At 45.1% G+C, this 16,443-nt stretch overlaps 1 protein-coding gene across 5 annotated transcripts in view; it reads left to right on the top strand.

Annotated features, from left to right (window-relative positions):
• senp6a (SUMO specific peptidase 6a) overlaps window positions 1-16,443 on the top strand; it is a 48,961-nt gene that overhangs the window by 14,749 nt on the left and 17,769 nt on the right. For 4 of the 5 annotated variants that reach the window (XM_063223193.1, XM_063223191.1, XM_063223194.1 and 1 more), the window contains 6 exons: window positions 25-122; window positions 2,215-3,262; window positions 7,389-7,639; window positions 12,878-13,024; window positions 14,293-14,326; window positions 14,551-14,742. In XM_063223193.1, the coding sequence (XP_063079263.1) occupies window positions 25-122; window positions 2,215-3,262; window positions 7,389-7,639; window positions 12,878-13,024; window positions 14,293-14,326; window positions 14,551-14,742 (1,770 nt within the window). The remainder of the gene's footprint in view (window positions 1-24; window positions 123-2,214; window positions 3,263-7,388; window positions 7,640-12,877; window positions 13,025-14,292; window positions 14,327-14,550; window positions 14,743-16,443) is intronic. The other variant, XM_063223192.1, reaches the window with a different exon arrangement.

Here is a 16,443-nt window from a genome sequence, read left to right on the forward strand (position 1 = left end):
GTGTGTGTGTGTTTTGTCCTCTAGATGTCGATGACTGTCAGATTAAGAGGCGTTTTACACAGAAGCGGAGGCCTTTACACGACCTCATGGGCACTTTCTCCTCCCCCGCACAGACTGTAGAGGTAAGACATGCACACAATACACACACCATCTTGCAGTCTCAACACACTGACCACTAACGGGTGTATTGACTTTTTGGATTTCTTGGGTTCATGTTTGTTCAGAATCATACTACAGAAAACATTCTTTTAAATAATTTGAATCATATTGAATAATTTGAAGTCATTTTAAAACATTGTAGATTGATTGCAGTAGTAGTATGGCACATGGATTTCAGGGAGGTCATGGAGGGTTGCATTTTATTGATCGCTAGATATCAACCCTTTCTTAATAATGTAGAATAGTAATAAAATATACTGTATTGTTAATAATACACTGTACTATATATAAGCAGTAAATGAGATGTTATTTGATGTTTCACATTAAGGTGCTGGCGGACATATTTAATTGCACACTTCTTTTTTTTTAGCCATTCACATGTAACTAAATGTGGATTAAAATAGACACTCCATTGTGACTGGTGCGTTTTAGCACCCTAAAAGGGATACTGGGAGGCCATCACCAATTTGTTTTCAAAAATATCCTCATGTGTGTAATAAGCTTCTAATGCATGTTGAAGTGGTTTCAGTACTGCCTTGAGGTTTTGATAGGCCACCGCTCATCTGTTTAGAAGGTGCTTGATTCAGTTGAAATTTCTGTTTAAAAAGGAGACAATCCGCACACTTCACTTGCATGCTTTCGGTCCTTAGACCTTCATCAGGCAGAGTCTGCCCGATGAAGGTCTAACTACCGAAAGCTTGCAAGTCAAGTAAAGCTTCTTTGCACAAACCCCCCTCCTGAAGTGTGCGGATTGTCTCCTTTTTATACACTCCTGCCTTGAAAAAAGTAATTTACATCCATGGAGCTCAAAGGCCAGAAGGATGGAACAATGATTTCTTTGACAAATGTGGACATCTGTTGGTGTCACACACACACACACACACACACACACACACACACACACACACACACACACACACACACACTTCACGTGTCACATATGGGATCCAGCCATTACTCCGAGCCAGCAGATCATAATGAGCACATCGTTAAATCAGATCGGGCTAATTAGCCAAATCATCTATGTTAAGCACACAGGCATAAAGCGAACCCTGACAGGGGTTTTCATTCTCTTAAATTAGCACTGGCTTGATAAGATGACACACTCAATGGATGAGCTACATTCATCTTTCACACTCAGCTGTAACTCAAGATAACATAAGTACATCTCAAATTATAATAAATACCAATGTTATATCAGTAGGATCTCTCTCAGTTGGTCTATTAAAATCGCTCAGTTGAGTAGCTGAGATATTTTATCACTGTCGTCACGCATACAAGGCTCACGCTTCGGTTAACGTGTCAGTTGTCCTGTGAACACAGTCGAATCAAGCCGCGGGCCAAAACCATGGGGTCTATTTTACAGTTACGCATAGTGTGTTACAGCATTAGCTAACAGTGTGAAGGTGTGTGTGTGTTTGTGTGTGTGTGTGTGTGTGGCGTAATGTGTTATAGCATTAGCTAACAGTGTGAAAGAGAGAGTGAGTGTGTGTGTGTGTGTGGTACAGAGAGTGAAGTGATATGGGTTAAGCTGTCGCATCGCACTGGGTGTGCTAATTGTTCTAATGTGCTAAGAGTGCACCAGAACCACAAGAAGTCTCACACTTCTGCCTGCCTTCCAACATGCTCTGGCCGTGTCGCCTGACACCGGGTGAAAGTGTCAGTCGAGGTCAGCCGCAGTCCCCTTGTGGTGCTGCCGCAACTGCTATGGCTTTCAGTAGTGTGAAAACATTGTATATGATATCATCAGTTACAATGACTAGGGAGTTGCTTGATGAAGGAATTGCAAAAGTGGGTGGAAAAAAAAAGATTTTTTTTTTTCTTTGGTTTGTATGAAATGTGCTGTGTCATTGCAGGTTATTATTATGATAGCTGGTATTAATATTACCAAATCTTTTCATAATGGTGATGGTGAGTGGACGTAATTTGGCATGGGAATATACTGTATTTTTTTATTTCCATTTTGTTTTGTTTTCTAATCTGCTGTGTCTGAGCTAAAGACTTATCTGTGCTGCATCTTATCTTCCATCTCTGTGCTCATGCCCCCCCCCACAGCCCCAGCCCCATCCTCTCCTCCAGCCCCACGAGTATTTCTCGGTGTGCGGGAAGTGCAACCAGCCCAGCGAGGACCACACCAAGTGCCAGAACTGTGGCAGCGCCCTCCCAGCGGAGACCTTCTCCTCCCCCACCATCATCCCTCAACACCACCACCACCAACAACAGCAGCACCACCACCACCAACAACAGCAGCAGCAGCTCCACCACCTCCAACCGCACCAACCGCAGCACCACCTGCCCCATCACCCTGCCCAACATCATCTTCCCCATCACCAACCGCAGCATCAGCAACTGCAGCATCCACATCCGCATCCACAGCAGCATCCGCATCCACAGCAGCATCCGCATCCACATCCACAGCAGCAGCATCAGCAGCATCATCCACAGCAACAGCAACAGCAGCAATTGCACCATTACCAGCCACAAATCCACCACGCGTCCCAGCTCACCCCGACCCCGACCCCCACCCCGTCCCCATTTTCCAGGACCCCCATCCGCCCCAGCCCCCACCCCACCCACAGCCTCAACCACAACAGCAGTCACATCATCAATAACATCATGGTCAACAACTCCCCGTCCCCCAGCAGCAGCTCCCTCAACTCCTCCTTCAACTCCCAGCAGTCGTCCCCGTCTGCTCTCTCCAGCGGCTCCCCGCTGGCCACCAAGAGCTTCTACGGTGCTGCGGCCGCCGGCGGCCTGCACTCGCCCCGCCTGGACCTGCACTCGCCCCGCCTGGACCTGCACTCACCCCGCGTGGACCTGCACTCGCCCCGCGTGGAGGTGGCCAACATGAATCCTCCCGCCCGCACCACCACCACCACCACCACCACCCGCACCAACCTGCTCGTACCGCACAACGGCGGCACCGGTGGTGGTGGTGGCGGAGGTGGTGGTGGTGGTGGTGGTGGGGGTAGTGGTGGTGGTCGGGCGTCTTCTTCATGTGCGGTCCTGGCGGGAAGCCCGGCGGCCTCCACGTCCTCTTACGTGGCCAAAATCTCGAACTGTAAGAAGCACTTGCTCGGCAAGCCTCAAATCAACGACCCCAGTGAGTACCAGTGTCTGGAATAGCCCTGTGTGTGTGTGTGTGTGTGTATGTGTGGCTTTTGTGAGCTGTGTTGAAATGGCTCTTTCTGGTGTCTCCCTGGTGTCTGCCCAGCACTCAGTGAGGAGTGAATTGGTTTAAACAATTTGTTTCAATCTATATCGAATGATGTATCAGTTCAATGATTTGGTCATACTTAAAAAGCATGAAATCAGAAGAAAACAAACAGGTGGAGAGTAATGCTTTTGAAATCTGAAAACCTTGCCACATATTTCATCCAGCGATGCTGTTACCAAGCTGATATTAAGGAGTGCACAGGTCAGACAGGAAGATAAACTAAACCACCTGTGTTTCATGCTCAGGTATGCAAGGCCCGGTGCATCCTGAAGATGATCATCTTTTTTCATCGTTTTTATTTTCTGCACTATTGGATTAGATTAGATGGCAGTGGCGATCACACATAGACCTGAATAGACATAACCTGATGACCTGTTTGCGTTGACCTAAAAGTAGTCCCAATGGAATTTAAATATAATATAAACATGAATGACAAGTTGAACATGCAAATGTACTGTATTTGATAGTCCTTCTTTCGCACCTAAAACCTTTTGTCGGTCAGGAGTTGAGCATATCATTCCTGTGCTGACCTGATATACAGCATTATCCTGCTTTGCTCAAATGATCAGGCCCAACTCTAGCCTTTTATGGATGGCTAGGTATGCTTTCTAGCAACTAGCTGCCAGTCATCCTGATGCATTCAAAGTTAGATCTGGTAGTACACTGCAGTCGTTGACATTCCATGCTGCTGTGAAGGGATGTGTACATGAACATTTGATATTTGCAAATCAAGCCAGTGTTTTGAAATGGTTTCTCACACAGTTTGATTCAACTTATCTCGTTACTCCTTTCTGAGAGGAAAAAGACCTTGTCATTCCCCAAAATGTTTTCACTCATACCAGGAAAGAATCCAGACACAAACATGTTGATAAAATTCAATAACAGAAAAATCCATATCTCCGAACTGAAGGCCAGAGAAGTGGTTCCTTGTTCAAAGAACTGGTGCTCCCAGCATGTTTTTAGACCTTGGCTTGCTGAGTCGCCAGTCCCCCTCTTGTGGGAGGCTCTGACATGAAAGATCTTCCCTTCGAGGCCTAATGAAGACCCTCCCACCCACCCACACACCCGCACCCTCACCCCCTCATCCTCTCCGTTTCAAAGTCCAATATTTACACAGCGCAAGCAAATAGACTGTGAAACTGTTAAAGGCAGAGCAGAGAAAGACTTGGGAACCAAAGGGTGTTGATTCTGGATTCAGAAAGTAAAAATCTGTGTGGTCAATTCAATCAGCTGGTTTTGAAATTGTGGCAATTTTTTTTCCTCGCTTTCGGAAGCAGTCAGTGCTGACTGGAACTCCAGCCAAAGCCTGTATTTGGGTAGGGAAATGTTAAGAGGCACTGTCTTAATAAATGTGTGGTGCAACAGTAAGACAACTGCCAGTGATGCACAAGTAAACAATTCTACAATCTGATGTTTTTATAGGCTTAGTGGTCTTGGATGCTTCATACAACTGTTGGAGGAAATATATGGCAGTGTTTTCAGCTCTCTGGAGCTTTTCTTGAAACTGGAGGTGTTGACGATCTTTTAGATCGGCTAGTTTAGAAAATGGCTGGATCAAGCATGTGGCAAGGTTTGTTTTACTATTTGCTGAGGCCAACACCAAGGCCTCTGCTTGAAAATGTAACCACAGAAACCACGGGCACCTGTGCGGAAATTGCACTCACGAACACGGGGTGGGTTGCACCCAAAATGTGTCTGACTCTGAGTTTATTGAAACTCAAAAAGCCTCCACGACGTCCTCATATGGGGCCAGTATCTCCAACTGCAAGAGGCACTCAATTGTATCTTAATTTAAAATCGGCATTAGGCCAGGAGTTGTTGACGTTGCATGTCAGCATAGTGAGTACAAGATGAGAGGAGAGTAAATGGTGAATACGGGATTCGTTTTTGCCCTTTATTGCTCAGCTGTGTTGAAATAGCTCGTTGTTGTTGTCATAATTTATAGTCTTCCTTGCCCGAAAAGTACTGAAAGTTCACAGGAAGCAGCAAACTGTAGGTACATGACAGCATGTTTGTTCGCTCCGTCATAAATCACGGTGCATTTGCACTTGGAACAGCTTCTAGTGGGTGATGAAGGACATAGTGTTGTATTGCAACACTCTGTAGGTCATGCTTTTGCCGAATCAGGTTTAGTTAAGGATACACATAAGAGGCCTGCCCCTGTGGAGAGTAGGCTCCGTTCAGAGTTTATTTCCCCAGAGCACAAAGACTGGTCGTCTGAATGAAGAAATAACATTAAGATTAAGCAAGTACTACGAGACATTATTGGCACATTCCTTGGAGTTACCCCAATTAGGAGATAATTTAGCAATGTGACCGACTCTCCCTTAGGGCCTTATTAGTAAGTGAGGGAAATTGGAATAATTTAATGATTAGTACTGATTATTTTGGGTGATTTAGATTTGATAATGTAATACAAGATCGTTATTCTTGCACAAAGTGACTATATTAAGCAGCATTTCGAAAAGATAATATACTTGGAGAATATGTGTAATGAGTAGGCATTCTTTACATGTTCAGGTTCATTTAGAGGGAAGACTGTCATGTAAAGGTCAGACTGCATTTGTCATCGCCGTCTGACAACCCCACTGGGTCTCACAGTGGTTTGTTTGGGAATTCTCACATTGTTGTTTTCCCCTCTCTATCCAACAGAAATGTCTACAAATTAGGATCTCACTAGGATTTCATTAGGGTCTGTTCCAATATCTTGTAACGGCTGAATTTGCTCTTAAGTGTTCACAATAAAAAATGGTTGTCTCAAATGACATTTAAATTAAACATGCATTTGTGTTGGCAATCTCAAAATTTGTGTCAGCTGGCAACACCTTGTAAAAATATTATAGGCCATTGCATCTAAAAATTCCCCAGCAAGAAAGTCTGCTAGTATAAGACTCCAGCTGCAACACACTACTTCGATGATCCTAAGCTTGTAACTCAAGTCAACAAGGTTGTTCAGAGTGCATTTTTTCCCCCTTTCTGTTTGGTTATCTGTCAGTAAAATTACTATATCACAAATGTACTTGAATATCTTCCATGGATCATATGGCCACAATTTGAGTCTCATAATAGTTTTCACTAGCCTCATTAAATACTTATTTTATGAAATGAATGAGGATGTATGGTAATTATGGAGCAGAGTCATGGTTTACAACCTACCATGGTGTTCTATATGCCATATGACACTACATTACCTCCATCAAGAAGTTTGTTGACTGGGTTTGCCTGTCTGACAGGTTGTCTATTTGTCAGCACAGGGAGGGACATAAAAAGGCATGACATTTTGACACTGTGTCAATTCACTAAGGCGCCTCACTAAACAATCCCTAAAACTGTTCGGGAAATTATATCAGTGGGGCTCTGTCACCGATGGCCTTGAGTCTGGTACGCGGGATGAGCAGCTGGCCTTTGGAAGGGGACCGCAGGGATCTTGAAGGGGTCATAGGGGTGAAGGAGGTCTGTGACGTAGTGGGGTGCCAGACCATGGAGGGACTTGAAAGTGAGGGGGAGGACTTTGTAGGTGATGCATGACTTAATGGGGAGCCAGTGAAGCTGCTTAAGTATGGGGGTGATGGGCTGCCAGGGCCTAGTGCCTGTGAGGATCCTGCCAGCAGAGTTCTGGATTTTGCTAACTATATGTACATTAGGGCTGTAACGATATTGTATCGAACCGAGAAATCGTGATACTCAGAGTCACGATACTGTATCGCGATACAAGGAGGCAGTATCGTGATACGCCCTTCCAAAGTGTTGTTACCCATTAGTCCAGAAAGCAACCTTACGATTTGATGTGATAGTATTACCAAGCTTCAATGGAGATACATTTCAGAAATCGTGAGGTGTATCGAACCGTTGGTCAAAAATCGTGATATGAATCGTGAGTTGAGTGTATCGTTACAGCCCTAATGTACATCTATTATTTACTCCCGTCCAAAGAGATTCACTACTGAGTGAAACAAGATGCTAAGGGCCTTTCTCTACAGCCTTTTGATATGAATTCTGCTTCTCTTTGCAGTTGTTGTGTTGTCCAGCGACGACGAGGAGGAGGCGGCGGATAACGCCAGTACGGGCAGCGTGAACCGGCTGGACAGCGTGTCGCCGCGGCCGGCCGACTCGGCCCACTCCTCGCCAGCGCCCTCCGGTGGGAAGGTGGAGGCGGCCGTGAAGGGCCCGGCCGAGCAGCAGGACGAGACGGGCGGCGACTACTTCACTGAGATCACAGACTCACGACTAAAGGCGCCGAGGAAGCCACGCACGAAAGATAAGGTAAGAGAAACACACACACACACACACACACACACAAACCATACACGCGCATGCACACAAACCATACACGCGCATGCACACGTGTACGCACACACACACACACACACACACACACACACACACACACACACACACACACACACACACACACACACCGTGTGAAAGGTGTTGAGAACCACACACACACACACACACACACACACACACACACACACACACATCATGTGAAATATGCGGCAAGAGAACACCGACTGTGCTTGGAGACACACAAGTATGGAAGGTGCTGTTAGACAGTCGGGCTGTGCTTGTACTGTATACCACACACATTCACACATACACGCACGCACACACACACACACACACACACACACACACACACACAGGGAGTCGGTGCCTTTGCCAGAAAGATCTGTGAAGCCACACTGACTTGAATGTGACATGCAATGTAAAGTCTGAGAAATTGACGTGGCAATTTCTGGTGAGTGCAACTTTCTTTGTCTGGGTAGGAGGATATTGTCGTGTTTGCCATTGTCGACTGTTCTTATAGCACATGGAGTCATGAGGTCGTGTGGCCTTTTAGGGGCTTCTCCGACTCTTTATTGTTTGCAGTGGTCTTTTTTAATGTAAGCACTTCACTAATGTATGGTCCAGGGGACTTTATTCTTGCTAGTGCCCCAGTCATACATGCAGTAAACGCTACTACGGGCCCCAACGGGGTGATTTAGCTGTACATCACATTATTTAAGAAGGGTCTTGTCCAGAACAACAGAATTATGGGCAGGGAGAGTCCCCTTGCCCTTGGAATAAAATATGGTTGGAGATTACTGATTCCCCCACTGAAGAGCACAGTGTGAGGGCATAGGAGAACATGTTGGTGCCCCCGCCACCCCTTTGCGCATGCTGTAGATCCAGTTGGCATGTTTGACCCACCCAGTGAGGCTGCTCATTTTCCCCTCCGTATAATCCGCCCGCTGGTCCTACGTTGCCAATCACTGCCAGTCATTAGACATAGAAAGACCGCTTGATTAGCCACTACATACAGCGGGCAGAGTACATGGGAGCGGAAAAGGGGGCAGCTTCGCTGGGTGGGCCAGACGTGCCGACTGGATGTATGGAAATTGAAACCCAAGGCCCACTCCCTAACGAAGCATTAGGCCACAGCTGGACCAATGACTAGTCAAAGAAATGCAGACCTTCACCGAAGTCAGTCCCAGCTGGAGAAAGCAGAGCAGCGATGATGATGCAAAACTGTGTCTGCTTCTCATCACTTGTAAGAGGTCTCCCCCTAATGTATTATGGTTAAGACGGAACAAGAACGACTTTTAAATAAGGACAGAGTTCAATCATGGCGTTGTTTCTCACAGATAATTCATATTTATAATCCACATGGGAGTGGGGCAAGGTGGGAATTTTTTATGGACCTGTGAGGAACATGCAGAGAGCCGAACAAGCCATTGATGTATATTCCAGCTCTGCCGACTTCCCTTTTTGTTGCAGCCGGTTATGGCAACCAAGACTGACCAGAGGAGCCAAACACACATGAATATTTAATTTGAAATATAAATATTAATGTCATCTTTTGACAGATACAGGCTTTTAGTCGGTCATGTCATAGGGCCTAAGAAAATTAAAAGTTTGGTTCCGGTTGGTTGTCAGCTTTGGTCATGGGTCGGTCTGATTTTTTTCTTTTCTTTTTTTTTTTAAAATGTCCGACACCCCCAACCCCCCACATGCGCCAGATTTCGTCATAAACGTTGTTGGAACAATGCCAAGGACGATAGTGGAGTGAGGCCTGCTAAAGCTACAATGAAATAGCCTACAATAAGCATTAATGAGCCAATACTGACCGTCACCGAAATGAGGATGCGTAATAGCCTACCGTTTCTGGCAAAACTTGTCCAGCTGTCAGTTGCCTGACACTGCTATTTTAACTCCTGTAGGCCTATGTCCCGTTTACTTTTTTGATTCCTTTCCATCATCCGTTGTAGACCATATTTTCATTGGGATGAAGGTTCTGGCTTGCAAACATTCTATTTACTCACTTTTTTGTTTTACGCGAGGAGACACCTGAGGCGATATTGTAATGACGGGTGATTGAGGGGCAACATCGTCATTGATGTCATTAAATCATAATTGTAGGAAACTGTAGTAGGCCTAGTCCTAGGTCTTCATCGAACAGTCGTATTTGTGGCGACATCATCGTTCATTTCTATTTCATTATTTGGAGGAGGTGCGGAGAGTCAGACAGTGACAGGCGCCCTGCTCCTGTGCAATGGTGGAGGGACACGCAGAGAGAGAAAGAGAGCGAGAAAATAACGGGCTCAGGTCAACGGACTTCTTGGTTAACCAAGCCTGGTAAATGAAAGAATGAAGGAAAACTTGGGCAAAGCATCCTTCTCTCATATTAACTTATTTTACAAGGTATTGATACAGTGCTACTTTAGTATTGTTATAACGAGTTATGCATCTCGTCGAACATGCAGCGCGACTGAATGGAAGCCCTTTTCTAACACGACGAGACAATATCAATACATTCAAAAATCGTGGATACTCATAATGTTGTCTGTGTGTTGCATTTCGAGGCGGGTGGTCAGGCTGTGTCAGTGTCGGGTGAGGTAAGGCTACTGACTTATTAGGCTATTTGACAGGCATTTTCGCCAGGTTCCCAAACTATCCTACATCGTAGGCTATTAGTCTGCAAGAACGCTATGAGGCAAGTTGTTTAAAACTTACGAGCTACAACGACTACCAATTAGCATGTTGTAGCATAATAATTAGCCTACAACGTGACCGAGTAGGTGCGCAACTCTGCAGTGACATTTGGGGTTTTCTAATATCAAGCCGGCGGCCCTTATGGCGCGCGCGTGTGTGTTGCTCCTATGTGGATAGTCATGCGATGCAAATTCAGTAACTTGCAGGCAGGTAGAAAGTGAGAGATGGCGAGTTATGGGAATGAAGAAACGTGTTGTGTCTTGTCTATATGAACAACCGTCCACACAACATCGATATATTTTTTGAGGATTCCAAAAACTCAAAAAAAATATTTTGGGTCGCACAAAAAATGATAGGGTCGGTCGGCAACCGGAACCAAAACATTATTTTTTCTAGGCCAAGCTCCAATTGGATTGCTCTGCTTTTTTTTCTCCTTAAGTGCAGTGTTCAAAATAATCACTCGTTCATGGTGTAACTGTGGGGTGTGAATTGCATTCTTTTGTTCCTTACATGATGCACTATGCCAGAAGTTTTCATACTTCACCATGACAACCGGTAAGATCCCAGCCAATCCCCCCCCTTACATGGGTCATGCCACACTATTTTCACTGTGCACCCCCTTTCACAACCATAGTCTATGTCTGTCTGTTAGTCAGTGTTAAGAAATACAATGCCGGATTATAATGCAGTTCTTAACAAATGGGAATATTGTTAGGCTTATTGTTGGTTTATGTTGGTGGACTTATATGATTTCATTCATTAAAATATTTATTTTGTTTTACTATACTTCCCCTGCCAACCTGCCGCGGCCCCCCTAGTACCCCCTCGCCGACCCCCACACTGCACTGTGCAGTGTACACGGGTGGATTCAGCCCTGATGTACTGCCTGTGTGCAGACCACAGCAGCAGCCAATGCCACAGATGGGATCCAGTCCTCAGTGTAAAGACCTAAAGCACTTGTGCGCAAACACATCTATAGTGGCATTAATCATTAAGTTAAATTTAGCTTTTTTTTTTTTTTTTTTAGGCCATGGTGGCCCACCACTCATCCCCTATAATCGAGCCCATGGTAAGCTGGCTGGTGTGTCTGCCGGAATGTGTTCCTCGCTTCAAACACTGACGGACATTGACTCCAGTGATGCCAATTTGTGATTATATAGCATTTTGTATGGATGGTATGTTGAAGTGGATCAACTCCATTCAGTTTTTTTGGCAGGTGGTACATTGTTTAATTGTTGTGCTTGTGCATTGTTCGGTTTGGATATTATGTAAAGGAATACAATGGCCTCAAATAAAGGCTCTTTTGAGAAATACCATGGCAGTTGCATCAGTTTTGTAACAGCAAAACTGTTGTCCTGTATTTTAAGGCAGCGAACAATTGTCCGGCTCATTGATGACTGGTGGTCAGCAGTCTCATCAGTCCTAGGAGCCTCTGTCTCTGCACACGTTTCCTGTCCCCAAATGAGGCAGTTGCTGTGTACTCTCCTCTTTTGGCAGCCACATGTGCTCTCATGCTCCAGCGACTAAGGCTCCAGTTTTATGCACGAAGGCAGGCACCCTGGTGGCACGCCTGCCGCATCCCCCCCCCCCAACCCATCACCCCCCCATTTTCCATCACCTCCACCCCTCCCGCCCGCCCGACCCCCCGCCAAGCGAGTGAGCGAGAGGTAGGCAGTAACGCATGCCTCGCTTCAGAACCCACTCGAACAGGAGATGCTGTGCGGTGCGCTCTAAAAATTGCATCAGCGCGAAACAGCAGTGTGCCGTGCATCTCATCTCGCCAAACCCCACCGAGTGAGCGAGCAGAGCAAATGAAGGACTGACAGGCAGACAGCGACGACAGTGGCGGAATTAGAAATGTGCCTGAGGGGGGTGGTGGTGGGGGTTGTTGGAGAGAGAGAGCGAGCGGTTTGATGCGATAGGCTCTTTGCAATCTTTCCCAGCTCATTTCAACGCCACCTCCAGGAAAAGAGGAGCTGGGTGTTTGAGAGAGAGAAGGAAAAAAAGAAAAACCTGCTAATGGTCCTCTTGGCACATTGTGAAATCAGATGCTTTGCGCATCTGTTGGGTGGCAATGTGTGACGTGTGGGGGTGTGTGTGTGTGTGTGTGTGTGTGTGTGTGTGTGTGTGTGTGTGTGTGTGTGTGTGTGTGTGTGTGTGTGTGTGTGTGTGTGTGTGTGTGTGTGTGTGTGTGTGTGTGTGTGTGTGTGTGTGTGTGTGTGTGTGTGTGTGTGTGTGTCCATTTCTAAATCAAGTGCATTCATTAATTTACGCTGTTTGAATTACAGGAAACTGTGCATTTCATGTTTGACAATACTTGTTATATTAACGGTTTTGTACATGGAAACATTGGTTTGTGTGTTTGCGTCTTGCTCTCTGTTTAGCGCAAAATGAATAGAGAAACTAAGCGCTCTGTGTGTCTGTGTAATTTTTTGATAATTTGTCACAGTCCAAGTTATACCAGCTGAACTTGCACAAGCTTATTTAACGCCTTCCAAATCTCCCCCACCCCTTCCACCCCAACAGCATGGAAATCCATTGTGTGAGGATCACTCCACTCCCAAGAGGCGCAAGGTGACTCCCCCCAAACCCCCAAAACTAGAGAGCATCATCCTGGAGTGTCGCAGTGTCCGAATAGGCACCTTACGGCGGATGGTCACCAAACCAGTCATCGTGAGTACCATGTCCATGGCTTCTTCAATCTCAGAACAGCACGCCACACTGCTTCTTTGGGGTTTTGGAGCAATGCTACATCTTAGCATGTCCCATCTCTTAGCTCCTTGATCTCTAAATGCCGCACACAATTATAAACTGTCTTTTTTTTACACATGTACGCAAACCTCTGTAGTAATGTAGTCTTTAATGTACACATGTACTCAAACCTCTTTAGTAATGTAGTCTTTAATGTACACATGTACTCAAACCTCTGTAGTAATGTAGTCTTTAATGTACACATGTACTCAAACCTCTTTAGTAATGTAGTCTTTAATGTACACATGTACTCAAACCTCTTTAGTAATGTAATCTTTAATGTAAGGCAGGTAAACATCTGCATTTTCGATCAACAGGGAATATTAGACTCATCCGTGTGCAGAGCTTTTTCCCCCCCCATTTCATTTTCATCATACTATTATTTAGGTGTGGGGACATTTTTAGTCTTTATCTTGTATTTCTATCAGTCTTTGTTGCACCCGATGAAAATGCATATCCGAGTCAAGAGCCTCTCAAACAGATCTATATATTCTGTGCTGTAATCATTTTACTATGTAAACATGTTGGTATTGCTTTAAAGCTGTGACAACCACGTGAAGAAATGATTTGCTTACTGTAAATGCAAATATCAAGGCCTTGGGTTAAGTTGTTTAGTGTTGTTGTGCATGTGTAGTAGAAATGGCATCATAAAAAGTCAATGACTGGCATCAGATCAAAGAAGATGAAACAGCTGAATAAGATATATTATGAGGAATTGTAACTGTCTATTTAGTTACCTCCGCCAAGGAGGTTATGTTTTCGGTCGCATTGGTTCGTCTGTCTGTCTATCTGTCTGTCTGGAGGATAACTCTAAAAGCTATTCATGGATTTTGATTTTGAACGTTTGTAAAGTTGGAAATGACAAAAGGAACAGGTGATAACATTTTGGTGGTGATCCTGATCACTATCCGGATCCAGGATGTTTTTTAAAGATTCTTTACCATTGCGGGATAGGATGAATTTTGACATTCCAGTTTCTAACTCCACAAAACAAGGCAGAAAGACTTGAAGAAATGAGGGTGTAACATAGTGAAATGTTCTATCAAACGGCTTCCTTGGTGGAAGTCTGTACTCTATTGAGTGCATTTCTAGTTTAGTGTTTAGTGACTGCTAAAATTGCATTCTTAACACATATGTGAGTTATGCTGTGTACTAAAGTTTTTTTATTATTTTATCTCATTTTCTTCCAGTTCTCATCAGAATTCATCCAGCTTGAAACTGAAAGTGAGTACTATGATGTTTTGTACTGAAATGGTAGAAAAATCATAAAGCAGTACTAGGAACTATTGCTGTGGCTTTCTGTTTTAACCAGAATTCTACAATTGTAAAATGGTTCCCCCTCATGTGTGTCTCTGTACATTCTAAATAATTCCTGCATGAGTGTCACTGCTGGTTCTCACTACTACAATGGTGTGTGTGCGCGTGCGCGTGTGCGTTTGTGCGTGTAGCAGACCGTAACGTGGACACGCTGGAGAAGGTGCGTCTGCGTGCCTCTGAGCTGACGAGCTGCGAGTGGTGTAACGTGAGGAAGCTGCCCGTGCTGTTCTTCCAGACCAGCGCCGCAGAGTGCGAACGCCTCCGGCAGCAGCTGCACATGAGCCAGGAGAGCGGAGGCCTGTGGTACGACTGCAGTGGCAAGGGTGAGTAGCGCGTCGGGAGAACACATCTACCTGACAGGTGTGTTATTGACCTAAACATGAACAAAAACATTGTGTAGGTGCAGCATTTATTTGCTATTGTTTTTTTTGTGTACTGTATGTACTGCGTGTACTGACAAGGTCAGCAAAATGGAAGAGAATACATTATCATATAGCAAGAGCATGAAGGCCCGGTGGCTTTCTTAAAGTGTTTATGAAACGAAAACAAAGTAAAGGAATTTGACCATTTCCAGGACAGATTCTGAAAGTTCTAAGCCTTGTGAATAAAATGGGATATTGTCTGGGTGATACTTTGTCCTAAAAGTCATGTTAAAACGTTCCCAAAAAGTGTTTTTTTGGTGACATGCAAATTTTATGCAAATGATATGCGTGACATAGAAGGGGTGAGTTCACCTCATTCCACCTTGTTCAGATCAATGGCGGCTAGTACCAAAACAAAGCGCAGTGTCAAGCAGTGTGTTGCTGGAGGGCCGAACGGTGCCAGCTGCAAAAATGGCTACTGGACAGAAGGAATATCTTTGCACAAGTTCCCTTCTGTGAAGAATGATGGAACTGTGGCCGACAAGGAGAAGGCTAAATCAAGCTAGGGCTCTGTGGATCCAATGCGTGGTTTTGAAGCAAGCTCTTGGTCACTGTTGTGCTTGGCACATTTCCACCCCTTGTGCTTCACCACAAATGTGGAGGTCGCGGGCATGGTTGGACTGAAGAGAATGCTATTGCCTCAAGCAGTTCCAACAATTGACATCGCCGGCGTGCAGACTGAAACTGCCCCTGTAACTGCTCGGGCACGAAGACAGGTGAGTGCACTGCTTTGCTTTAGGCTACTCGTTTTACCTTGTCCATCTGCTTTGTATGTTGTTTTCAGGAAAGGGTAATGCACATTACATGCCAAACCGATGCGAATGCTCTCGGAATATGCACTTTTTATTAATTGCCATTCAACTGGTCAATAAATTGGTTTTGGGAGGATATCCGCACATCAGCGTGGTGCTCTCAGTCGAGGACAGCCAACTCACAGATTGGGCTACTCAGGGCTTTTTCTGAACGGGGAAATAGGGGCGCTCCACCCTCATACCTCCGTGGGTGCACCCTCATACTTTTATATTTATATATATATATATATTTGAGCGCCCCTAATAAATTTCTCATTCATGGGGGGGAACACCCCCCTTCACCCCCTGTAACCTGCCATGATGCTCCCTCATGCCAAAAAATCCTAGAAAAAGTCCTGCTACTGCTTAGCGAATAAACAGAGATGCACATAGCGTAGGCCTACTTTGAAGCGTTGATTGTTTGTTTTTAGTATTGTGGTGCACGTGTGGCTGACGTTTGGACACACCTCGTCCTCAGAGTCCGGCTGAGGGACACGCGACACCTGTGACTTTGAGCACAAAAAATAATAATAATGATAAACGCTAAAAATATGCTGAGGACTCAGGCTATATAGGGCGTTTTTCCAACAGCCTAATACCTCAGTTTTTTCTCTAGTTGATGATATTTTTGCATGTAGCCTACATGCATTTCAATCACACTATATCGCGCAATTGAATCAAAATGCCCCCCAATTGTCAACAAATACACACGCCATGTCATCTGTGGGTCATGGCAAAGCGCCCTTAGCAACCGTAACCATAAACAAAACGAACTGTCAGGCTATGTCAACAATCGTCACTTCGCCTGTCA

Source organism: Engraulis encrasicolus, chromosome 18 (genome assembly GCF_034702125.1).
Source record: "Engraulis encrasicolus isolate BLACKSEA-1 chromosome 18, IST_EnEncr_1.0, whole genome shotgun sequence".
NCBI classification, from domain to species: Eukaryota; Metazoa; Chordata; class Actinopteri; order Clupeiformes; family Engraulidae; genus Engraulis; species Engraulis encrasicolus.